At 34.2% G+C, this 24713-nt stretch overlaps 5 protein-coding genes across 15 annotated transcripts; 2 read left to right on the top strand and 3 right to left on the bottom strand.

The window, feature by feature from the left end:
* Positions 1-256: 256 nt before the first annotated feature.
* LOC126865772 (E3 ubiquitin-protein ligase NRDP1) lies at positions 257-2970 on the bottom strand. 4 transcript variants are annotated; one of them, XM_050618755.1, is made up of 4 exons: positions 2569-2970; positions 1514-2119; positions 1160-1443; positions 257-1084 (listed from the first exon to the last, which is right to left on the bottom strand). In XM_050618755.1, the coding sequence occupies exons 1-3, from the start codon at positions 2656-2658 to the stop codon at positions 1174-1176; spliced, it is 966 nt and encodes a 321-aa protein (XP_050474712.1). In that variant the 5' UTR covers positions 2659-2970; the 3' UTR covers positions 257-1084; positions 1160-1173. The 4 variants fall into 4 exon arrangements, with proteins under 4 accessions (XP_050474712.1, XP_050474649.1, XP_050474798.1 ...); XM_050618692.1 differs by having other exon boundaries at positions 257-1443; positions 2569-2966; XM_050618841.1 differs by having other exon boundaries at positions 257-1443; positions 1514-2101; positions 2569-2964.
* Positions 2971-6655: 3685 nt separating this feature from the next.
* On the top strand, positions 6656-12073 carry LOC126863586 (peptide transporter family 1). 5 transcript variants are annotated; one of them, XR_007688934.1, is made up of 10 exons: positions 6656-6972; positions 8214-8292; positions 8445-8673; positions 8899-9173; positions 9260-9342; positions 9432-9845; positions 10000-10231; positions 10294-10880; positions 11168-11403; positions 11476-12073. XR_007688934.1 is itself a non-coding variant. In XM_050613899.1 (9 exons), exons 1-9 carry the CDS (start codon positions 6943-6945, stop codon positions 11336-11338), a joined length of 2100 nt encoding a protein of 699 aa, XP_050469856.1. In that variant the 5' UTR covers positions 6656-6942; the 3' UTR covers positions 11339-12073. The 5 variants fall into 5 exon arrangements, 4 of the variants coding, with proteins under 4 accessions (XP_050469856.1, XP_050470070.1, XP_050469995.1 ...); XM_050613899.1 differs by having other exon boundaries at positions 11168-12073; XM_050614113.1 differs by having other exon boundaries at positions 6656-6835; positions 11168-12073.
* A 135-nt stretch (positions 12074-12208) lies between these two features.
* LOC126864754 (uncharacterized) lies at positions 12209-17516 on the bottom strand. 2 transcript variants are annotated; one of them, XM_050616563.1, is made up of 7 exons: positions 16697-17516; positions 15134-15769; positions 14785-15018; positions 14649-14715; positions 14397-14558; positions 14097-14184; positions 12209-14021 (listed from the first exon to the last, which is right to left on the bottom strand). In XM_050616563.1, exons 1-7 carry the CDS (start codon positions 16788-16790, stop codon positions 13929-13931), a joined length of 1374 nt encoding a protein of 457 aa, XP_050472520.1. In that variant the 5' UTR covers positions 16791-17516; the 3' UTR covers positions 12209-13928. The 2 variants fall into 2 exon arrangements, with proteins under 2 accessions (XP_050472520.1, XP_050472430.1); XM_050616473.1 differs by having other exon boundaries at positions 14097-14202.
* A 438-nt stretch (positions 17517-17954) lies between these two features.
* LOC126863831 (xenotropic and polytropic retrovirus receptor 1-like) lies at positions 17955-22053 on the bottom strand. Of its 3 annotated transcripts, XR_007688997.1 has the most exons (12): positions 21935-22053; positions 21670-21823; positions 21326-21585; positions 20995-21256; positions 20759-20934; positions 20598-20699; positions 20305-20542; positions 20029-20223; positions 19788-19957; positions 19581-19714; positions 18927-19135; positions 18468-18615 (listed from the first exon to the last, which is right to left on the bottom strand). XR_007688997.1 is itself a non-coding variant. In XM_050614465.1 (11 exons), the coding sequence occupies exons 1-11, from the start codon at positions 22001-22003 to the stop codon at positions 18375-18377; spliced, it is 2001 nt and encodes a 666-aa protein (XP_050470422.1). In that variant the 5' UTR covers positions 22004-22053; the 3' UTR covers positions 17955-18374. The 3 variants fall into 3 exon arrangements, 1 of the variants encoding a protein (XP_050470422.1); XM_050614465.1 differs by lacking the exon at positions 18927-19135 and having other exon boundaries at positions 17955-18615; XR_007688993.1 differs by having other exon boundaries at positions 18927-19714.
* Positions 22054-22260: 207 nt separating this feature from the next.
* Positions 22261-24626, top strand: LOC126864707 (methyltransferase-like protein 17, mitochondrial). Its single transcript, XM_050616338.1, has 9 exons — positions 22261-22409; positions 22589-22742; positions 22839-23223; positions 23314-23473; positions 23542-23685; positions 23808-23876; positions 23943-24081; positions 24197-24335; positions 24413-24626. Exons 1-9 carry the CDS (start codon positions 22365-22367, stop codon positions 24573-24575), a joined length of 1398 nt encoding a protein of 465 aa, XP_050472295.1. The 5' UTR covers positions 22261-22364; the 3' UTR covers positions 24576-24626.
* Positions 24627-24713: the final 87 nt, after the last annotated feature.

Here is a 24713-nt window from a genome sequence, read left to right on the forward strand (position 1 = left end):
AATATATTAAAATCGTAAGTTTTTTAGGCTATTGGAAAATGTGTTATGTATAGAGGGTAAAATAGAGGGTAAAAAGAATTTATATGTAAAACATAACTCATGATTGACACGTTAAACGTCCAAAGTAAAATATGCAGTATTTCTTGCTGTATCGAAGATAAACGCATCGAGATGAGAAGCCGAGTTATACAAAGGTCTTACATTTGATGGCAGATAACTATCTTATTTTGTAAATATTTGTGCAAAGACAAGAAGCTAAAATTTTATTATGTATTTATTTAAAAATAGCTAAGGGATCGAATGCTCTTCATACACTGGTTATTACAAAATCAATTTCAAAAGAGAACAATACTGAGGAAATTCGAAACTGTTAAGTATCGTATACCGTTAGTTTAAACTATTATCTGTGAATTATTCTGTGAAAATAGCATTCTTATCTTGTAAGTTGTAAACGATATATGTATACGACCGTGTTCGCTTAGAGTATAATAATTTATTTAAGCGATCGTTGTATAGCATGTTTATTTCATCGTACGCACTTTTAGATGTTTTATTAAAATCATATAAATAATGTTGAGAGAAGAGAAGAAATTATTCTTCATTCTGACATTTGATATTAATCTTTTAGAACACATTTAAATCTTAATAGTAGCAATTACCATATCGATAATTTCTATACTTTTTGTTTCTTACTTGTCTAAAGCATTATCATAAAACACTTAAAGACTTCTATATATGTAAAAAATTCCCTGAAATAGTTGACAAATAGTTGGTTTATCAGATGTTAAACAAAGAATCGATTTTATAGAAATGTACATGAGATTACTTAGAATAACTAAAAATGATTTACTATTTATCATGCAATTTCAGGAACATTCTCAATGAAATATTATATCACAGTGTAATGATCCAGACATTCAATTAGATTTTTGTATGTGGCAATTGCGTCTGTACAATTGTTTATCACAAAAGGCATGTCGTTTGTTCTTTTCAGTACATTTTGAAAGATATCCTGCAGTAATTGCAAGATGAATTATGCAAATATCCCAATATTTGCACATAAGTACGAAGATATTCCATGCACCTTGAAAGTTAGTCACAGTGAATATAACAAACAACAGAATAGATGAACATCAAATTATCTGGGCATGCACAGTACATTGGTATGAGATTTTATTCTATGCCATGTGCAAAAATCATCACTAGTCCAGGTTCAACCATCATGTCTTCCGGCATATGAGTATTATCACAATAAAGAACTAACACTGCTTGTTTACCAGGGACTCTTTTACAAACATAATTGTCATATTGCCTTCTGGAATTCTGTCTGGTCTCAAGGGAGTTTAAGCCTGGAGGCCATTTCCTTTCGTGACAATTTTCCATTAATTCGTCGATCACATGAGGCGGGCAATTATATTCCGATAAAGTTCTCTTTATCATCGTCTACAAAATTACGTTCATTTATTCGTTTACCAGAATTGATTGATTAACACTAATTTATGGATTACAGTACCTGCAACAGTTCATCCGGGGTGGAAATCATTCCTCCCCATCTTGTTACTCTTGCTCTAGGAAGGGTAGCAGACCATCTTACAACTTCGTCTCTTTCCATTTGGTCAGCGATAGCGCGCATTGCTGGATTTGAAACTCTCAATGCTCTCATAAAGTCTTTTAAAAGATGTATTTCCCTCTTGTGTTCATTTATTTGAAGTTGTTGTTCACCTAATTCACGTTTCATATCGGCAAGCTTTTGTTGTTGCGAATGTATAATATTTCTGAGTTCTCTCACACAATTATGATCTTTTAGCTCATTTTTAGGAATAATAAGACTACATCCTTGTTCACAAAGCATCGGTCTCTTGGGATTATATTCACATTGCTCCAAGTGTGACACTAAACTATCGAGCTTAACTATTACTTGACATCCGTACATAATGTTATCACAACTAATACAAAGGCGGGCCAACAGATTCCGAAGAATTCTTGGAACTGCTCTAAGCTGAGCAGATGTAATTGGTGTACGATCCAATGGACAGGTGGGCTGTCTATTTATCCATTCATTAATGCATGTACGACAAAAGGCATGTTCACATACAGGTGCCTGCAACATATTGCTCACCTACCAGTCTTTAAGCCAAACTACACACTTCGTAAGACTTAGTACTATATATAAAAATATATAATGAATACTAAATAATGTACTAAACACTTACAAAAATTTACAAAATATCATTATATATGTTAATCTTATTCGTTAAAAGAAAAACGGAAACGATCCGAAACTGATAACAGTTATAAACACTTTGACAGAACGAAAATTACAAAAAATACAAATGACTGATATTATAAAATATCAAACTTTAAGGAATACTTTCCATTAACTCGATCGTTGTAAATAATACGGTGTGTGAAAACAATCATCAGATGGTCGTACTAAACAATGGAGAGGAGAATAATTATGAAAAAGATGAAAGAAAGACGACAGAAATGTTAGGTTAGTTTTCCGTAAACGCAAAAGTTTGCTTATTGGAAGCATTCTATCGTAAACGAACGAAACAGAAATAATACCTGGACAGGATCCTCCAGAACACCAGAGCATATCGGACAAACAAGTTCCTCGTCAACTTCGCCCTGAAAGCGGTTCACATCGAACCCCATAATGTGAACTAAGTACAGTAACTCGTCTTTGTATGTAGCGACGAGCCTCTCCTGTAAAACTGTGGATCCAGAATCCAGAATCAGAAATTCGATGGCGTACGATGTGAAAGCTTCAGAAGTATACCGTTACTTTCCACAAGCATCGCGCAACATGACAATAGTCGCTTGCAATTAATGTAAATGTATCACAGTATCAATGCATATTATGGTTTTATTTGCCTGAAATTTGATGATTTCACGATATACGATTAATCATTATTATAAATCACCATAGAGCTGGATCGAACCTTTCATTCGGTCACAGAAGCAAACTCGCTTTTTCAATGCGGCAAATTTCGAGGTTTCACAGTTTGAATGATTAAATTAATCGTAAGAAACAACAAGTAATGCAAGATTATGAATTTATTAAGTCTTATAAAATCGAACAAACATTAACTTATTTCACATAATGAATTTTGTTATACAACATGACATAACAAGACATTATAATTGTAATTAAAATAAAAAATGAAAAATCTCAAATTATAATTGATTATGTTCTCGGATTTTATTTAGGTACATTGCATCGCGCTTCATAAGTTGAACACATCCCCATTATTTTTTGAAAGATTTCTATCAGAAGGTAATTTACGCTTATCTGCAAATAAAATATTCCTGATAACGTACAATTAACGTACAAAATCCTCGCAAGTGTAGGTTAATACATAATGATATATAATGATTATAGATATAATATATTACAGCTTTGAAGTGGTCATTTTTCAGTCGCGCGCTTTAATCCTACGATATTTCTTATTATCTACAATGAGATTCCAAATTATCTCAATGAATCAGCAATCTACTTATACGTTATTAAATATTTTGATTAAACAGGAAATAAATCTTTTATACGTTGTATCATATTCATTACTATCCATACTTTATCGCGTCTTTTTTCTAGACACGAAGAATCTAATTTGTGAAATTTATAAAGCACATTTGTATCTTAAAAAATTTCGATTCTATCGAACATGATAAATGCTTCCAGAATTAATCATTAGCGTGTATATTTTGATTGATAAGGCCAGATAGTCGCAAAGAGATAACAGAATTGGAAAAGCGGATCAGTATTGCAGTTAAGAGCGTAGGAACAGGTTCGCTTTAAGAACTTTAAGAAATCGCGAAGCAGACATGGGCGAGAGGAAACGCTCTATCAAGGAGATACAAGGTATTTGGTTCACATTTTGAAAATCTGTTTGTTTATCTTCGATATTATTCCATAAATTGCTAAATACAATTAGCTTGAATCTTTTTTCCGAAAAAAAAAAAAAAAAAAAAAAGAAAAGAGATCACTCTTAAGGGCGCAAATTACAAAAATGTCCTAGATTTATTTTAATCTAATTTAATTTTTGGAATGACAGCAGTTTAATTTTAACGTCTAAACGTTTCTGCACCCATCGAGTAAGTAGTAAAAAAATATATCCAACTTATACATATCGAAGCAATTTAAACTTCGATAGCTCAAGTACGCGGACTAATTAAAAACTGACTCGAGTGTTGTTTAATTATATTGTATGAATATGTAGAAAATATGATGATAAAATTCGATCATGAATTTGATTATGAATTAAATTTTTCCACCTTGAATTAAACATGTTACATATGTAGTTATATTTTCCTCAAAATTATGAAACAATTGACAAGCCGTAATGCGATATTTGACAGGACAACTAGGTCAAATCGTTTTACTTTTGATTTGGTTGAATGTTTGATTAAAGCGTGACCCAATTCGAGAACGATAAATTACTACAGCGGCCCTTAAATATTAATATAACAGATTGGTATAACAGATTATATTTCATTGGCGTTGTTCGCGATATGCTAACAATAAGCAGTATTTAAATCTCGTTAAATCGTCGTAACGCAAAATGTTAACAAGTGGATGATCGATTCTCTCTGAAGGCGATCCTTCGATCCTTTCTGCTTGTTTAATTAAATTCAATGTGCGTCAAAGTGTCAACATTATTTACGTATAAAGTTGTTGCATCGTCGTATTAAAAAATGCGATTTTCAAGAAGTGTCGTCCGCAGTGGTAGAAACTTCACTTCTACACGCGAAGGACGACGTGTTATAAAACGAGTAACTGTAGAGGGAATTACGCTATCAGATTATTGAAATTGAAAGAGAGTAGATGAAATGGAAAAAGAAATACCAGTAAAAGGATAATTTTTGCTGGGAAAAATAAATGGATACAGCTAGAAACGCACGTGAATGGTGGTACGCTGAAATCGGGATGGGTAGTAGAAGAAACGTGTAATTGTGTCGTACGAGTGTTATCAACTTTATTTTTTTCCACCATTTATGGTTTTCAGATTATCCGGACAATGAGAGTAACACGGAGGAAAATCAAAAGGTAAATATCGAATGTTGTTGCTTATCGACATCGAGAAACGATAAAAGTATCATCTTCCTATTTGATATAGTATAGTGATGAATTAACGATATAATTGAATATCGTTACGAATCACTGATTTATACCCATGATAAATCGTTAGTATTTAGTAGACCACAATTATCTATAATTCAAAGTTAATACGTAATTACTTTTGTACAATTCGTTTGTTATACAGTAGAAGATAAAATCGGGTCGCGGTAAATTAGGATGTTCGATTGCTCAATGGTCCTAACGATAGATTATACGATTCGTCTTAATTAACCAGCAGGTTATATTCAAATTCCGACGACGTACATTGTGTCGATCGATTGTTATTATTACGCTTTCACTCGCGTGGAGTACCAGTGATCACCCTTGCGTAACATTGAAAAACGGAAACGCAAGTTTAAGTGGGAATTTCCTTAAGCGATAAACCCGTTCTTCGGAAACCGTGCTTCGTGTTCTGTTTCACCGGCAATACGAAAAATCACTTAAGTAATAAAATCGGCAAGGACTAAGAATAATCTGCGCGTAAATTATGTACACTTGCCCAACTGCGAATACTTTCACCGAGTTAATTGAACTTTATACATATAGGGAGGGATATCACAGAGAATTAAAATTCCTTTGTGGCAAAACATTACGTTTAACCGTTACTTACCAGTACTTTATTCGAAGAAAAGAACTTGGCATAATGTCGGTCAATGACGGGGATTGTGACTTTAAAGTAAACGCATCGCGAGATAAACTTGTCCAATATCGTAAGACACGCCTCTGCAAAATGGACCAGTTTAGTGAAATAATGTCATGGTATCTTAAACAGAAATCGAGATCAGATTTCACTTTTCTTTTGTATCGAAACGTTTGCCTTCCGTCCGTCAAAATTCGTTAATTTAAGTATTTTTCTTACTTAAATTCCTAAGAAACTCGTTGTTATCGCCTAAAGTAGCAAAAGTGTATAATTGTTTCTCGGTCGAGATATCGCTGATTAGTAATCTTGATAATTAAATTTACGTTTAAACGTATAGATCACTTTTTATTTATCGTTTATCTCGAAGAATGAAAATCAGACGTTGGAAAAAATTGTCTTACGCCGTTTTTGCGCTAATACTGCTGTTGTTGCGCGTTCCTTAGTTTGACGTATTACACGAAAAACTTCTTTTACTTTACGATACGATAAAGAAGATTAAGCATTTAATCTACCCAATTAATGATATCTTACCGATGCGTAGTAGTGGATAAATGTTTTAATAAATCAATGTTTTATATATAATTAGTTCACAACGTGGCCGTTTAATGCTCGATGGTAATAAAAAATTGCGTACGTCGTGCTTGCTGTTATTCCTGTTACGACGTTTCCTGTCACTGTTCTAACAAGTTTGCGAAAATAAATGTACCATTGCAGTGTATCGTTGGAAATGTTATTTGTACGCGATACCGTTAAGGTGTAGCGTAAGATGTTAACCGCGCATCAAGAGAAGACTTTCACATTGTTCCAAGTATGCGAGACGGCGAGTATACCACTACCTAACAATGTTCGTCAATGCCATCGTCGGACTTAATCGTAGTGCCTACATATTGTAGATACGCGACAAAATCAACAGTGCAGCTTCAACTACCAACCGCGTCGTACGTTGATCGTGCTGAGAAATATCGATCTAGGTATCACGGTTCACTGGTGATCTACACACTGTGATTCGTGTCCCTCGCGAATGGAAAGGTGTTTTCAATCGATACTGCTTTCCAGAATTCTTCGGCTGTCATGTAACGTGTCTCAATATGCTATTTGAGCGTAAAACTTACTCGAGTGTCTGGTTCAAATTTTAGCAGAATTCACGTAGTTAACGTAGATCATTAACTCGACCATCACGATGACTACTGAAAAGGAGGAGAAAGCGAAGGTAGAAATTTTACGTGAATATTGCTTATTTTATTTCGACAAGATTACGAGGATTTATATATAGAAGATATAGTTGATATAGTTTTAACGAGTTGACTGGAATTGATAGAAATTTGACGATGAAGCAACATATCGACCGCTGAATAAATTGCAGTTTTACTTGGATCACTCTCCGCGATATTTTTCGCACTAGTATTAAACCATATGTAACCTTTTGTAACCTTGTGAAAAAGAAACTTGCTCCTTTCATTAATACTTTTCATTAGTACATAGAAAATCGTTAATATAACGAAACAACGTAGAAAGATTTATATAGTTTGCTATAACATTTTTATCAGCCACATAGTTTTCGATGCATAATATGTTACGAATAATAAAGATAGTAACAGATGTTATCGGTTATTCAACAATGAGTACAAGTAAGCGATACTACTGGCGTGACTACAGTATATGGAATACGTATTTTCGCAATTCAGAATTCGCGGTCCTCTTATCAATGTTATCGTAATGACACAAATCTTCAAGAATTTTCTTTATCTTATGTAGTGCGTAAACTAGCGCGATTAATGAAAATTAAACTGGCTAAGTCATTGTTGTTAACGTAACATTTATTTTCATTATCGAACGTATTGTTTTTTTCGCCAATTGATTAAGTTAGTTTTTCTTTTTCCTTGTAAAAGGATAACGACAAATCTAATCTAAGTGCGAGTCGTTCATCGCGTCTAATTTGAAGTCGCAATTCATTAAAAAAGTAGTTAACTTCTTATCACTTCCAATTGTCCTGTTAAAACTCGGTTAGATCCAGTAAAGCAATAAACTTTTCAATAAGTAAAAAAAGACGTTCGTTTTGTAGCTTTCTTTAGCATATTTTTAATTTAATATATTTTTTAATAAGAATTTACATTTTACATACTCGATTATACGTTGGTACGGAACTCATATGTAACAAAACGATGTATCCGTTACTGGTGAAACTGGTCATTGAATGCCAGCGTTTAAGCCAAATAGTACCGATAGCGTAAATCGCTGTATATAATTCTGCGAATCGTGCGTGGCCTTCGCATTTTACGACACAATCTATTGTATTTACAACAAGGAATAATTCCTTTCAATCAGCAGTGATGATAACGAAATTAATCGAGTCACGCGAAACGTGCTACTAGCGTTCGTTTCGCATCCGGTTCTTTCAACTCGATTCGCACAAATCAGATTTTATAATAAAATTTTTTTGTAATTTTGCAGAAGCTGACGTATCCCAAGTCGATATTTTTTATCGTGTCCAATGAATTCTGCGAGAGATTCTCTTTCTATGGAATGCGTAGTATGTAGAAATGCAATAGCGATAAAGTTTTTGGTATTTTTTCCTGTTGGCGCTTAATTTACGTATTAATTGTTTTAGTTGAAAAAGTATTTATACGATCTTATACGTTAGTTCGTGAATATCGTGTAATATTAAACAATTCTTTTATTTAGCTGTACTGACGCTTTATCTAAGGAATCAATTAAACTACGACGATAACACATCTACCGTCATATATCATGTGTTCACGATGTTCGTATACTTTTTCCCTATATTCGGAGCGATGCTGGCGGATTCCTTAATGGGAAAATTTCACACCATCTTATACTTGAGTATCATTTATGCTCTAGGCCAACTTCTGCTATCTTTAAGCGCTGCGCCCCCATTACATATACCTCCTAGGTAAGATTAATATTTCGTTTTAATGTTTTAATGTCTTAATCTCTATCGTTAATTGTTCCAAACGGATCAACCGATTGAATCGTTGTCTTTGTCTCGTAGATTATCATCTGTGTTATCTTAATGTTCAACGTTTTCTCTGTTTTAAATAAGTAGTAGAGTCAATGAAGTACTATATCAAACATCGATCGAGGTCTAATTAGGTTTGTCAAACGTGTAACTTTGCAGAGAATTTTCATTGCTTGGCCTACTTCTTATAGCCCTTGGCACAGGCGGTATAAAACCTTGCGTGGCTGCATTCGGCGGCGATCAATTCATACTACCGCTACAGGAGCGATACTTGTCCACATTCTTCTCCCTGTTTTACTTTTCTATCAACTTCGGATCTCTGATCTCGAGCTTCCTCACGCCCGTGCTTCGTAGCGAGGTCACGTGTTTCGGCGAAAATACCTGTTATTCTCTGGCATTTTTTGTGCCAGCCGTTCTTATGACGTTATCCGTCGGTAAGTTCCGAGAACAGTCGTATACGAAAATGTGAACGATCCTAAAACGACGAAACTGTTCGATCATCCCGAATCTTCTGTTTCAGTGATATTCCTCCTTGGGAAACCTTTGTACAGAATAACCAAGCCGACGGGCAACGTCGTTTTGAATGTTTCTAAGTGCGTTTCTGTAAGTTCAACCATGTTTCTATTTAAAACCGACTAATTCAGGCATAATTCAGATTTTCGAATACGTGAGATTCGTGTTTGAAATTTCAGTACGCTGTCTACAAAAAGTTTACGTCAAAGAATGAGAAAAGGGAGAATTGGCTCGAGTATGCGGATGACAAGTACGAGAAATCACTGATAGACGATATTAAAGCAGCCCTGCAGGTGATGAAACTGTTTATCCCGATACCGATATTTTGGGCACTTTTCGATCAGCAAGGCTCTCGATGGACGTTTCAAGCAACCCGAATGACCGGCGAAATCGGAAACTTCCTGCTTCAACCAGATCAGATGCAAGTGTTCAATCCTTTTTTGGTGCTCGCCTTTATACCTTTGTTCGAGACTTGTCTCTATCCTCTTATGAGGAAGATCGGCTTACGAACTCCGCTGAGAATCTTGTCTATCGGCGGTTTCTTAGCTTCTTTGTCGTTCGTAGTAGCGGCCATGGTTGAATTTCAGCTCGAGGTACGTGGTTAAATTAAAAATAAGCAACACGACGTACAATGCCCCATTACGGCATACAAAATACGATAGTATCTCTAGTTACGTTCAAATAATTTTACTAGGAATATCTTAATTCACGTTGAACGTTCTCTTTTTACTTTCGTTTTACTTGCAGAAAACGTATCCGGTTTTGCCTTCGAAAAATTTCGCACAATTGCGCCTTTTCAATACTCTGGATTGTCCCGTAACTATAACGACGCATAATCCTGAATTATCTTTTGTCCTCGAAAGTATGGATATGTGGGAAGACAAGTATATCGAAGCGAGTGGCGAAGCAGTATGGCGGTATAGGGCAGATTTTTCAAAATGCAATAGAGCCGATATCACGAAATTCAATGAAACAGCTGGTATATTAAAGTTCTTTCGTATGATTTATTTAACGATATTTAACGATCGTGTGTATTTTTAGGAACGATCGTGTTACCCGAAGGCAATGCGACTTCTTACGTTGTAACGCAGAGAAATGAACTTTATAGTTACACGGATTCGGTGGATAAATCGACCTCTGGCGAACCTTTGATACGCGGGCTCGTCTACGTAAATTCATCGTGGGACCCTGTCTCTCTGAAATTTATGAAGGGCGACGCAACAGTCTTTGAATTCAAGATAAATGGTACTTCGCTTCAGGAAACCAGGCTAGCTGAACTCAAACCTGACACATACGATATTCATTTGAACGGTACATTAGTAAAGAAAGACGTACGTCTCAAACTTGGTGGAGTTTACACGGTGGTCGGATCTGTTATTGGAGAAAAACCGATGGCTAACGTTGTAACTGTAACCGAACCAAATTCCATGCATATATTGTGGTTGATTCCTCAATATGTTATTCTCACGATGGGCGAAGTCATGTTCTCGGTGACTGGCTTAGAGTTTGCATTCACGCAAGCCCCTGCCAGTATGAAGTCCCTTTTACAGGCTTCTTGGCTGTTGACAGTAGCTTTTGGCAATCTCATTGTAGTCATTGTGGCGGAAATCTCGATTTTCGATCGTCAGGTAAGTACGAGTTGACATAATTTTATGTTTAAATGCGCCTATGCATCAGCCCTTGGTAAAAACAAACGTACATGTACTCGATACTAGAGTTTTTTTAAACGATTCAAGGCCAGATCGGCGACAGTCGTGATTACCCAATCGCTTTTGCGTTACGGTCACTACGAATCATGCATTATTCAACGTCCACAACATTAAACTTCTCGAAAAGTTACATTACCTTAACCTCGATACCTACTAAAATTCTTTCCAATATCCAACATAATATTTTCTTTGTTCTTGTTATTTAGGCTTATGAATTCCTTTTGTTCGCGGGATTAATGTTCATCGATATAATTATTTTCGCTGTAATGGCGAAATTTTACAAGTACGTAGACGAAGGCGAAACTACCGAAGAAACCATTCAAATGAGCCAAGAAACTGGAGCATTTAATGCATCTTATCATCAAGATGAGAAGTGATCTATCGTTGTGAAACTACGTGTACGCTTTACACTTTACGACTTCTGCGTCTCAAGTACTTGTGAGTAAGTACATATATGTATACACACATGTGCATGTATATGCATGTATGTATGTACGTAACTGCGACGTTTTAGGACAATTACGTTGCGAGTTCAGACTTAACATCGTGAATGTTTTCTTAATGTCTAAAATCTAAAATATGCATCGATCGCAAGATTTGTACATAATCACTGCGAACGGCGCGTATCTTTTACGTCGATTTCTATCTTACCTCAAAGGTAAGAGAATGTTTTCCTGAAAAATAGAAAGAAAATTTCAGATCACGAGTTGGCAAATTGTTTCTCATAAAATACGAAAAGTACAACGAATAATTCTTTTGTATCGTTTTCGCGTAAAATAAACTACTTCTACTCGACTAATTCCAATAATTTCTTTACATAAGTGATAGAAAATTATAATATTCATATTTGTAGAAACGAAATGGAGCTTTATATGACGTAAAAGGTAACGATGTTTTATAATATAAAGATAGCTATTAATTAGCCGAACGTATTAGCCTATGTCGCTTATAGTATTTATTATACCGCAAAGATTCAAGTCTCAAGTTTCGAGATAGCATAAAAATCTACTACGTACAAATATTCGTATCATATTTTCTGCGCGACTTATTTTTGCGACACTTGTGAAACTTGTACATAAACCTATGAATAAATGTACATATTTTTCTAAACATTCGATCATCGTTTGATAACGATCTATCCGCTACTTTATCCTATTCTCTGAAACAATTCTTTACTCTTCGTAATTTGATATATTGCGTAAATCATTATTTTTATTTGTTCTGCGCATCGAAGAAAGAATTGGCAATTCCTTATAAAATAAACAATTTATTTAGTAAAATAATAATACATCATTTGTTATTTGTATTTTACACCACCTTTTTAATTAATGGAAGGACAAAAATAATAATGATAACGATATAATATACGAAACATATCGCGAACATGAATCGCAATGTTTTCATTGCATTTCTATGCTACAGCTCACAATACGTACAATCACGCTACAAATCACTATATAATAGTCTATTTGTACACAGATTGTCCTTTCATAGTGTCCTTTCTATAAAATTTAACGAATTTATATAGTCGACGATGCAGTGCTGTAAAGGCATTGAAAGGCTAACAATAAATTCATGCTGTTGTGTTTTAATTTTCGATCTACGATCGAATGTCATTAAAGGGACGAATCTGTAGGAGATGTTTCGTCTTTCGTTCTATTATATGATACATATACATGTAACGGGGATGTAAATAGTAACTCTGAGTAAAATTACATAGTCGGCGCTAATTACACGTAGTGCTTAAAATTTGCCAAAATAAATAGTCGTTTCTATATCTTGTGTTGGGTACGATAATAGGCTCTTTTATCTTAAAACTGTTTTAAGATTAACAGTATTATAGGTATCATAGAAAAATAAAATACGTATTATCACTGCTTCAAGCCAATAAATTATATATGTATATATATAGAGCGTTGTATAGTAGCCAATATTAAAGGAACAGCTTCTTCGTAACAAATATATAATATATGTACAGAATTTTCATTTAGGTGATATAAATCACAGGAGTAATGCCAAAAGCAACAGCACATGCAAAATGCAACTTGTTCTATCATTTTCGTCGTTACTTTATACGCGCGCGCACGAAATGTGCTAAACGTTGGTACAACTATGTTAACACAAAGTGTTACGTACTTTTATACGTCGAGTCACGAATTACACGTAAAATAAACTTTCTGTGTACTACGATACACGAAATTCTTTCGATTATTGTGACATTAAATATTTTTTTTGCCTTGAGAAAATATCAAATTTAATGTGGTTACACATTATATGTATGTATATATGTATATATGTATATATTTTTACGAACGTCAACGAACAACTGAATCCAAAATGTACCATTAACAGCCACGATAATTCCATAAGCCTAAACCGAAATTCTGATTTAGAACGTTTATCTACTTTTAAGTTATTACTAGACACTTTCAAATCATAGAGGAATAATAAATTTCTTCGGTGGACGAACAATAGTTATCGATACGTAGAGAAAGGAAGAGTTGGTGAAAACATGCGATAAACGTTATTACTATATTGAAAAATTATAATCAGGTATAAAGTGATATTAAACGTTATACGTAGTTATAATCTCCAATCCGTACTCTATGTTGCAAGTCTAACGGTGAGTAGAAAAATAATGTCAATCATATGGCTAACCGTACTTGCTATGAAAGTACAAACTATAGTACATCATGGAGTTAAAAAATATGTGTTTTCAAATAAACACGATAGGTTTTAACGACGGTAGAATGTTCATCGTTTCACGTGGTAAACTCTTTCACAAAACGCAAAAATGGTCTCGTGTCAGATCTTTTGCTTAATTTTCTATCTCGACTTCCCGCGTCGTACAAATATTAAAGTTGCGTACATTCGATATATAGATAAATGTTTCCGATATGGTACGTTAACAGTGAGCTAAGCACCAGAAAAAATATTAAAATCAAATATATTCGGAATTTAGTCAAACTATATATGGTCCTCTTCTTTGTTAGTTTTTGCCGGTGTCGCCGGTGTTGGATCGTCGTGGAATAACGGATTCTTTACTTCCATTTCACCAGTCTTAACAAAAACACATTGGCGATGTAACATCGTTATACGATTCTGGCGATCTAACTAAGTATAAATGTAACTTACAGAAGCCAGTCCTGGGCATTCGTAAACGGTGTAGTCTCCTTCCTCGTTTTCCTCCTCGCTCTCTGCTTCGGATACAGAGCCTGGGTCTCTGGTTGCAGAAACACGACTACACAAATCATTATCCAAACAATACTCTCTAATTAGAATAAAACTTTTAAAAACCGCTTTGACACTTGCAAAGGTTGGACAAAAATTCTCACTGAGCATTTCCTATACCCATTTTCTTTTAAACATCGCAATAAATCGAAGACATGAAACAAGGATAGTTGTTGCTTCAAATGCGTTATTTAAATGACTTACTTTTCCATAGCGATGATTTGTTGTTTCTGATGTTGGAAGTGATACATCTGGGCAGACTGCGCGAGTCTTTGATCTCCAGATGGTGATATCTCTTTGTTTGGACCAGTTACACCGTAAGCTGGATATTCTATATCAGCAGCCGCTTTAGCACCCCGTTTTAACCTGTTAAAAATCAAACGATAACGTTAAGTACACCTTTAGAAATCGGTTGTACGATCGTTTATTAACGTGAAATATTGTTTATTATATTACCTGCACCATGTCAAAGCGATTAATACGAGAGCAAACATCGCCGCTGCGCTGCAGCCAGCAACGACAGCTAGAAGGAAACGGGGCAAATTTGGCATTTCACATAATTCCAAGCGATAAAGAGAATCCATTGACTTACCAATAAAATATATATCGTTATTCAAATCCTGGTTTACAGGTACGAACATCGGGTTGTACTCCATACGTCGTTCCAACTCCGGTATCACGATCACCGACGTATCCTTAAATTTCGACTCCATGTCTCTCGCCTTCTCCTGTTGCATCGTGTGTCCTTTTCCAATCGCTGTATTCTCTCGTTCCCACTTCGTGTTATTTTTCATCGATTGCTCAAAATCCGAGTTATCTTTGTTATCTGTTAATCACAAGGGATATGGCGGATAACAGAGAGAAATAGGAAAATTTGCAAAATATTGTACGCGTATGAAAAGAAATTAGTAAAATATGTATATTTATTAAGTTCGACGTACCTAAGAAAAAAGGAGCATCCTGATAATATCTGGGATCATTGGGCTTTACAGCGAACGGTTGTCTATCGTGTAAATTCGAGTCGAAAGTAAAATCCGGAGTGGTCGCTTCCAGCTTTTGTATCTGTATATCATTTTTCCCGTACTCGTTAATCGATCCACTACTGTACCTTCCGTGAAATTCCAACGGTTCCTCCTTCATTCCCCTGTCCAAGTTGGTCTCGTCGAAAGGCAAATGTTTCGATAGTGGATTCCGATCGTATCCGTAGTCATCGTCTTGAAAATTCGTATCTTCGCCATCCGTTTCACGGGGAAGATAAGGCAACTTAAAGTTTGGATACTCCAAAGGACTTTCGAGCGGGTTTAGCTCGTATAACGAAAAATAATGCTCCCTTTCTCGCGGCAACTCGTTGATCGGCTCGTTGTATCGCGTTTGCCGATAGTTCCATCCTTTTGCTTTCTCCTTTCTTTGAATATCCGCCAAGCTGCCTTTGTTGATCAACGCTTCCAGAATATCCCTCTCCTTTTGACGATCCAAGCCCAAATGATGCTTCTTGTGAGCTTGATTCGCCAACAGTGAGAGAAAATGCGTTCTCTGCCCCTCGAGGTACTTCATCAATTGCCTAAAAGCGATTCCATCTGGAAAAATGATCACGTTATTGTTTCTATCCAATCGTGTAGAAATTCATTTTCCTACGTGCAACTTGTTGCGTCTTAGTTAGTAGGCCTCGGTGTCTGATTTCGCAGCTATTTTTATTACTTATTAAATGTAATAAACTCAAGCGAAACGACGTTTCAACAAACTATACAACACTCACAGTTATCGGTTTACTTCCTAATGATATCGTAGGAACTTGTACAGGAAGTTTCTGCGGTTAACAGCCACGTCGTTTAACGCACGACGCGACGCGTGCATTGCCGCAACTTTGATAAACATATTTCTATTCCGTTGGAAACTATGGCACGCGGACCGTATAGTCGTCTACAAGACAAATCCTCTTTGTCGTACATACGTACGTACGCCCAAGTACACGTATATCGTCTAACTAGATTTCTTCTTTCTAAAGAAATCATATATTCGACGATGAACGGGTAGATTATTCGATGGAACCGTGTTCCGAAAGAAAAATTAAATCCAAATTAAAGAGGAACGTGCAACAACTGTTTAACGTTGAGGTCGTCCACACGAAAACATATGCAAACTTTGAACGAACCCAAACATTCCTTATAAAACTTGAAATTTAAAACTTTCGCTTCGTTTCGTGAAAAACAGATGAAACATTGACAAGAAATGGGACTAGTGTGGCAGAAAATTGAAAGAAAAAGCAACGCGAAAACTATCGATTGCGTCGTGACGATGACATTCGTGCTATCTTGCAAGGTATCATCTCTTCGAATCATGTTCGAACGTTATCACGAATTCAACGAACCTATGGCAAGACAATAGCGAAAACGTAATAAAAAGAAGCGAAAGATCGTGAACCTTGAATCGAGAGCAATGCTACACCGTGGTGTCATTACCCTCGAAAAGAGCAGTGTTTTCGGGCGAACGGACGATATGCTCACCTCGATAAAAATTCAGTTCACCGGTGGAGAGGGTGACGAGAACGCAGCAGGGTAGCAGTAGCCATGTGCAGGTGCAGAGGGTCGATGTCATCATCACCGTTTCAACTGGCAGGTGTCAGCCAGGTGTGGTATCCACAGGTTTTTATCGTCGTTCCGTCCGTCGTGGTTCCATATGTAAGCACGTCATTTCATTGAGGGCAGACAGAGAGTTTGCGCGGTCAAGTTCCGCTGCAATCAATACCGCTATTACCCTTTCCACCACGATATCGTCGTCGATGAAACCGACACTTGCCCTTCTGCAGACTTGTTTCCGTGTTCGATGCCCCGCGTCTGTAGTTTTACCCTCGAGCTCGGTCCTATTGCAAATACTACCTATATCTGGAAATAACATTTACCACGGTAGCCACCATGAACCTATGTATCGGATATGGCGCGATGCTCTTAAAATTCCGATCTAATCGAATATTTGAAGAAATTGTAAGTACGATGACATTTTCGAATTGCCAATGCATCGATATACGTGTTAATTGAAAGTTTTATATTGTTTCTAACGGTCAACTTGTCTTCTTTTAAAGCTTTTAGAGTATTTCAATTGCTTTTTTAAACGATCTATATGTTATGACAACGATGATCTATATCTTCTATAACAAAAGTAAGATTACTTAATACCTTTATCCGCTTATGTCTCGATACATGCGAAAGGCATTCGAAAAAGTCAATAATATCGACTCGTAAAACACTTTAAAATCTGCGACGAGAAATAAACGACGCTTAAAGTATAAGAATATATACTTACGAACAATTGTACTAGAAATGAAATACAATCCTTTAAAAGTAAATCGTTGATCCTTTCCTCGTTGTTCGAACGATATTTTCTTTCGTAACGTGATGCGATTAATAATACCTTCAGCACTATAAAAAAAGAAATTCCATCACAATGCCTTGTGAGCGTTTTCATCACTGTACCATCAATGCACTGCTAATCGCAACAACTGTTCAACGGGTATTAACATTATGTCTATGTATATCTGACTCAAATCACACACGATACCAGTCGGCATTTAATACTTCATTTTATTCAGCTCAGCTCTTCGAGCTCGATAGAAGTATTTTGAATTATGCTCGGGTTAACTCGAAGGAAAATAACATTATTATTTTCTATCAAAATAAACGAAAATTAACGTTGAAACGATAAAAAAAAACGATAATTACGAAGAAGGAGGTAGAATAGCTTATTTATTAAGAGAAAGAATTCCAATAACTTACTAAAAACATCAAAATACTTTATTTTAATTACAATTTGTAATTGATATTTTGTATGATTAAGAAAAATTCGTGTTTATGCGTGATGTATTTACCGCCACATTTTGAATTTAAGATTCTGACATATTCAGCGAATATCTCGAAACTCTCGAAAAATTGATTCTCGTGAACGAGACTGCGCGGGAATATTCATACACGATATTGTGGCAAGAATACAAGCATAGCTATGGATGTTGTGTAACAACTTGATAATACACTCGCGAGATTTGTACATTTACCACATATAGTCTAATTCGTAGAATCATGTATACCTGTACTTTAACGATACGAATAAAACTATTATTTTCTTTACATTTACAGGGAGAAATCGATTAATATCCAACTTTTGTAAATCGCTTGTTGTACTTGAGTACGTTTATGTATCAAGATCACAAATTAGGGATTCACCTCTAGAAAATGTGCGTGATGGCTTTTTATCCCCTACGTTTTCCTTTCTCTTCCGGTTGATCACCCCATCCGCTGCATCCATCATCCTCAAGATTTGAGTTTGATCAGAGCAATCAACCGGTGCAACAGATATGTCTCTGACAGCTCTGAACTTGCCGCAATTATTCAGGTGTTCGTTTTCCAAACGGAAAAAATTCCATACAAATCTCCTATTAGGAAGGAGCAGCAATTACTTCGAAATCAAAATTGTACGTGTAATCAATCTTTATACGTGACAATTTCGAATGTAATAAAATGATGGATAAATACGAGCTTGAAAGCATAAATTAAACCATTGGTTAACTTAACATGCGAAACATGCAAGTTAGTATACAATATACAAATAAGGAAAAAAGAATTCATTTCATTGATAAATGGAGGCTATACATTGTATATATATATACATATATATATATATATATATACATGAAAATGATTATGTTTACAAATTAAAGTATACAAGAATAAAAGATGCAATTACAAGATGACAATTTCAATTATCACGAAACGCCGTCCTTTCATCATCGTCGCTGTTCGTACGATCCATAAGATGTATAGCAGCCTTCGGTTCATCGTGTTCATTGCGTCTGTAAGGCCCTATGGAGATATCTCGGACAGCTCGAAATTTGCCTACATTGTATAGGTGTTCGTTTTCCAGACGAAAATAATTCCATATGTACCTTCTATCAACTGATTAGTAAGGCGAATTGATACATAATATTTCTTATGGTAAATAAAAACGTTTACGTAGTTACTGATGATAAATCGACAATAATAAAATATTACTTAAACATTTAACGAAGACGGAAGAAAAGATTAATGCGATTAATGAAATACACGATGGAATAAATAAAACAAGGATAAAAATGAAAAATAAACAAAAATTTTATTTTGTTGTTTATTATGATTTATTAGTTGTTTCACTTAGTCAACATCGCTTTATAAATTTTGCGTGACTGAAATATAAAATAATTTTAAATTTCATGCAAACGAAAAATGTCATCAAGCTTGTCTAAAAATGAGACTACATAACGATGTGCAGTATGAAATAGATCATACATGGATGTACAGCCAAAATCACAATTTCTAAAAATATACCTATGTTGCTAACGATATCAACTTACTTCTAACTTACCTGAACACTTCCAATGGCGCAATTATAGAAACCATTAAATCTGCATGTACGTATCCCATTTCGGTGAGAGACAACGAAAATGCCCAACCAAAACGGAGTATAAAATCTTCGATTATTGCAAAATAATAATAGTACTACAACATAATATAAATATTACTGCATAGATATAAAATTACTATCTTAATTTATATAAACAATCAATCTTACCGGAGAAGAATAAACAATTTCTTCCCTTAAAAATTTATTTTCTCCTGCATTATTGTCAAACAATCCCCAATCTAATTTTATATCCCATGTGTACGTGAAACAAGAACTCATAATACTTACGATTATCCATAAATAAAAATAGGGATTTTCGGTAGACATCACGTAATACTCTGCAAGGTAGTAATTACTCTAGACGTATTATAATTCTTTCGTTATGTTAACTATTCTTAAAGATACTTACTAGCATTAGTTAAATATAAATAAGAAAATACTACAACGAAGAAACTAGTAGCATATTTCCCAGCATTTACAAGGTGAGGAAAGGCTTCCTTTGTATCTCTATATCGTCGTAGACACTGTGCAAATCGAAACCATGCTGGCAAACAAGCTACAAATAATCTCATTGATAATTCGCGCATTATACAAGTTTCTGCATCTACCAAAAAATACATCAATTAGGTAATTACTAACTTCTGTTGAGCTGCAAAGCTATAATTTACAATATCTAATTACGAACCAGTGACGTCGGTCCACGAAGAATTTTGCACATAAAAGCAAACGAAATATTGAAAATCTAAGAAAACAGTATTTAGCGAATTAAGTTGATCGGCAAGCCAGAAGTCAGCAAATCCGACATAGAAAAATGGAGCGCAAAATATTCTACCCAAGACACGGAGTGCCCAAAATCTAGCTTCATAACGTAATGTTTTTGTTGGATTGAACAAAAACAAAACCAGTAATATATACAACAACATCTGAAACATAACTTACATATATCTTTTAATAACTTTATATATTACAAAGACTTACAGGCTGAACAAATGGTGGTATTCCTAACGTTTCACTGTATAAAAATCCCAAAATTGATAGAGACCAAACCAATCCAAATACACTAGCCATTTCAATAATGTGCTAAAAATACATTATACATGTCAGTGACTTACATACATAACATTTACAAAGTATACAACCTGTTCCGATAAGTGATTACGGGGATCCAGTTCAAATATTAAAACGTGATTTACGCCAGAAGATCTCCATCCATATACATTAATTCCCATGAGAAAAAGGAACTGAATCATAAGAAGTGGTCCACGATATAATCTACACAAAACTCGCCAATTATTGTTGTCGCTATAACGTGCACCTATCAAATGATACAAATATTAAAAACTTCTTTATACGTGCATTGCATGTGTTTAGCTACCTGAAAGTACCACTGCTATAAGAAGAACCACAAAGGCTCCTGAAAAAAGTCCCACTTTGAATGTAATCCATGGAGAAAGCTGTTCTCCAAGTGGAGGGACTCTTAAACGTTTCATAGCACGTTGTCTGTCTCCATGTTCTAAATCTCTGGTAACCAATGCTTCTGTTTCTGCAATAAGTCTGTCTATGTCTTTGTGCGTGTGAAATAACGCTGTATCTACATGCTCCGCTCTCCATTTTGCTCCAAGATCTATATTTAAAAGCTAACGTAACAATTTTCTATTAGTTATTGTAAATACAAACTTTTATATACATTAATTGTTTTTACTCACTTTATCGTGTTTTTTTAATATCTTTCTAAATCCAGTAAAATTAAGATTCTGGTAATTTTGAAGTAAAATGAGAAAAAGATAAAATTCAGAAAAAGCTAATTTCAGTTCTTGAAGTTTTCGTGCTGAGACTGGCTTTTTGTGCAGAATATTGTTACGGTAACGGATTTTACGACTTCCCTGTACCTGCTCAGAAACTGACAGAATTTCACTTAATTCATTGTTGAGGGTTGCAAATCTACGTGTTGCTTCTGCTAATTTTTCTAATGAAATAGGCAAATAATTAATATACTTTTTAATTAATATTGTAAGTAAATTAAATAATTATTGTAAGATGAAAAATTTACCTGAATAAAACGTATTTATCTTTGCCAATTCCTTATCACAATAGTGAAAAAATTGTTCGTCAAATTTGCTAAAATAACGTTCTAATATGTGGGATTCCGTTATGTCTGCAGCTGGTGCTTGTTCTACCGCAGCATAGAGCAATGCTTTCATTTCCTATAAAATAGTATTTTTATTTTAATATACATTTCTTAAAACGTTTGATCATTAACTACAAACTTGTAAAGTTGACATTAGATCGAAAATAAATATTTCTAATTCTTTTACCTCGTAATTTATATATTGTTTTCTCCATTCTGGTGTAATATGAGCACTTAAGTGCTCTGTGAATTTCATTTTTTTATGAATTAATTAATTCGACAACTGTAGTGTTCGAATTTCACCGACTGTACCAGTACACATATATCACGATTAATTGTATATGAAGGAGATTCATAAATTATCTTAGAAAAAACATGTTAAGCATATGATAGATACCTTTACGCAGAATTTCTTTGAGGTTATAGAATACACATATACTGCATTATATTATAATAATATTATTATATTTTATACGCCTCATCGAATTTTGAACATTCATATTGTTGTTTTAATTAATGGCATTAAAGTTAGTACGTCCTTATATTATAAATGTTAATATTTTATATACAGTTCTTTAACTGATAAAAAACCAAAATTAAGAAATAAGATTATCATCATGTCAACAAGACTAGCTTTTTCGGGATATAAACAAATGCGATGGGTAATTAAGAACATTTATATTAATAGATTGTTCTTATAGGAATAATCATAGCTTATTATTTTCTATTACTAAGTAATATAAGTTTATGCCTTATTTTTTTATTTTATATTAATTATCATTTTATATTACTAAGAATATATATGAAAGCACAAATTTAGACATTGCTTTCGTTTTATTAGTTCTCAACAAAACAAAGAATGAAAGTTATAGATGCTGTGAATGAATTAATTTCAAATGATAGACTTAAACATAAACAACATCCAGGTATATTAAAACCTAGACAAGTAGAGCAACCAAGTTGGCTTGCAGATGCAGTTCGAGACATTCTATATGGTAACAAGCTTAAAAAAATATGTTGTATATCATTAATATGAGATTTCATGATTGTTATGTTTAAATATTTCAAGTATTAATTTTATATTTTTACAGATAGAACCATTTCATTACAAGGCATATGTGCAAGCAGTCAAAAATTAGCAGCGCATCTATATAATCGACAGCCTCCACCAGAAAAGAAAGATGTTCGTTTGAAAATGAAAGAAGTTCAGTCAAGACTTAACCAACATGAAATGCAAGATTTAAATAACGATGATAAATTTGAAAACCCAGAAGCTAAAAGGCTTCTTAAAACTATTCTTTATAATTGGGCGCCAATTCATTATGATACCTACACAAGCTTATCATATTTAGTTAATAGAAGTATGCCTGAATATTCTGTTTTGTATAAAATTTTCAACGAAATTGTTAATAACGATAAAAATTTCACGCCGAAGACATTATTTGATTTTGGTTCGGGTACTGGAACAGTTATGTGGTAAGATATAATATACATAAAAATTATTTTTCTTTCTTCTAAAGGTATTGAAGTAAAAATATTAGGGGAATATAAATCTAATTTCACTAGGGCAGCCTCAAAATTCTGGGTTAATTCTATTAAGGAGTATTATTGTGTTGATATTTCTAAAGATATGCATGAATTATCTGAATACCTTATGAAAAGAGCTATACCACAAGTTAAACCAATGCATATTTTCTATCGACAATTTTTTCCTGCGTCTCCAATTGTAAGAATATAACTTATATCGTATTAAAGTATCTAAAACAGAGTTTAAAGATGTTGTTTCTATCGTAGCCAACTTACGATATTGTAGTGAGTGCTTACTCTTTATTGGAATTACCACATCAAATGTCTCGTCTTGAAACAATTTCAAAATTATGGCGTAAAACAGAACAATATTTGATTATTATAGAACAAGGAACGAATGTTGGATTCAGAGTAAGCTATACACACTCTTAAAAATTGATTTTTATTGTATTTTAAATAATGATATTTAATATATTGATTAATTAATTGATTTTAAATGATGTATTTATAACTAATCACTTTATTTTAAATAGCTAGTTAACGAAGCACGAGAATTTATACTGAATTCTAAAAAAGCCCATGGTGCTCATGTATTTTCACCTGTAAGTGTTAATATAATCATCATCTTATGGTAGACATTAATTTAACATATAATATTAACATTTTAGTGCCCTCACGATACAGTGTGTCCTAGATATACGACGGATGACACTCCTTGTAATTTTGAAATTACTTATCCAACATTACCTATTGGTGGAACCTCGATGTATAAACGTGAACGTTACTCGTATGTGGTACTCAAAAAAGGTACTTTAGCACGATATTACATAGTAATGTCAGTTATATGTAATGAAAATAATCTAGGAACAATAAATAAATTTCCCAGTATATATTTCTTTTTTAAAAATGTATAATTTTTTAGGTAACCGTCCCGAAAATGATTGTAAATGGCCTCGAATTGTCAGAGAAGTATTGAAACGTTCCAAACATGTTATATGCCGTATGTGTACATCTTCGGGAAAATTAGAAGAACAAATTTTTACCACATGGAAAAATGGAAAGTGTGTATTATCTAAGTTTTAAAAAATGTATTATAAAAGAATTTCAGTGACGTTAATGTAATGTTTTGCATTTTTAGAAATACATATCGTTGTGCAAGGAGTAGCGAATGGGGTGATCGTCTACCTTTCGAATTCGTAGAAGTAGAGGAAGAAGAAAAGGTAGAGGAAGAAGAAAAAGTAAAGGAAGAAGAAAAAGTAGAGCAAGAAGAAGGAATAGAAAAAGAGAAAGAACATATATAAAATAATTTATGTGTAATTTAGTCACTGCACAATAAAAAATATTTTATTATATTTATGTTTGACTGTGTTCGCAGGGAGACACGTCTGCGGCATGACTCGTCAACGAGGATCATAAATTCTCGTCTTGATTAGTATCGA

The sequence above is a fragment of the Bombus huntii genome, chromosome 1 (assembly GCF_024542735.1).
Source record: "Bombus huntii isolate Logan2020A chromosome 1, iyBomHunt1.1, whole genome shotgun sequence".
NCBI lineage: Eukaryota > Metazoa > Arthropoda > Insecta > Hymenoptera > Apidae > Bombus > Bombus huntii.

What these genes read in the sequence shown, in the direction of transcription:
- LOC126864754 (XM_050616473.1), bottom strand. Translation starts at nt 16,790, where the DNA reads ATGATGACATCGACCCTCTGCACCTGCACATGGCTACTGCTACCCTGC. An exon ending in TGAACTGAATTTTTATCGAG is followed by an intron (nt 15,770 to 16,696) that starts GTGAGCATATCG and finishes TCATTTTTCCAG; the next exon opens with ATGGAATCGCTTTTAGGCAA. An exon ending in AATGCCCAGGACTGGCTTCT is followed by an intron (nt 14,022 to 14,096) that starts GTAAGTTACATT and finishes GTTTTTGTTAAG; the next exon opens with ACTGGTGAAATGGAAGTAAA.
- LOC126863586 (XM_050613899.1), top strand. Translation starts at nt 6,943, where the DNA reads ATGACTACTGAAAAGGAGGAGAAAGCGAAG. An exon ending in CTCTTTCTATGGAATGCGTA is followed by an intron (nt 8,293 to 8,444) that starts GTATGTAGAAAT and finishes TCTTTTATTTAG; the next exon opens with CTGTACTGACGCTTTATCTA. An exon ending in TCTTATGACGTTATCCGTCG is followed by an intron (nt 9,174 to 9,259) that starts GTAAGTTCCGAG and finishes CTTCTGTTTCAG; the next exon opens with TGATATTCCTCCTTGGGAAA.
- LOC126864707 (XM_050616338.1), top strand. Translation starts at nt 22,365, where the DNA reads ATGTCAACAAGACTAGCTTTTTCGGGATATAAACAAATGCGATGG. An exon ending in AGTTCGAGACATTCTATATG is followed by an intron (nt 22,743 to 22,838) that starts GTAACAAGCTTA and finishes ATATTTTTACAG; the next exon opens with ATAGAACCATTTCATTACAA. An exon ending in TTTTTCCTGCGTCTCCAATT is followed by an intron (nt 23,474 to 23,541) that starts GTAAGAATATAA and finishes TTTCTATCGTAG; the next exon opens with CCAACTTACGATATTGTAGT.
- LOC126863831 (XM_050614465.1), bottom strand. Translation starts at nt 22,003, where the DNA reads ATGAAATTCACAGAGCACTTAAGTGCTCATATTACACCAGAATGGAGA. An exon ending in GATAAATACGTTTTATTCAG is followed by an intron (nt 21,586 to 21,669) that starts GTAAATTTTTCA and finishes CTATTTCATTAG; the next exon opens with AAAAATTAGCAGAAGCAACA. An exon ending in TTTATATTTAACTAATGCTA is followed by an intron (nt 19,958 to 20,028) that starts GTAAGTATCTTT and finishes ACTACCTTGCAG; the next exon opens with AGTATTACGTGATGTCTACC.
- LOC126865772 (XM_050618755.1), bottom strand. Translation starts at nt 2,658, where the DNA reads ATGGGGTTCGATGTGAACCGCTTTCAGGGCGAAGTTGACGAGGAACTT. An exon ending in TTCTGGAGGATCCTGTCCAG is followed by an intron (nt 2,120 to 2,568) that starts GTATTATTTCTG and finishes AAAGACTGGTAG; the next exon opens with GTGAGCAATATGTTGCAGGC. An exon ending in CCCCGGATGAACTGTTGCAG is followed by an intron (nt 1,444 to 1,513) that starts GTACTGTAATCC and finishes GTAATTTTGTAG; the next exon opens with ACGATGATAAAGAGAACTTT.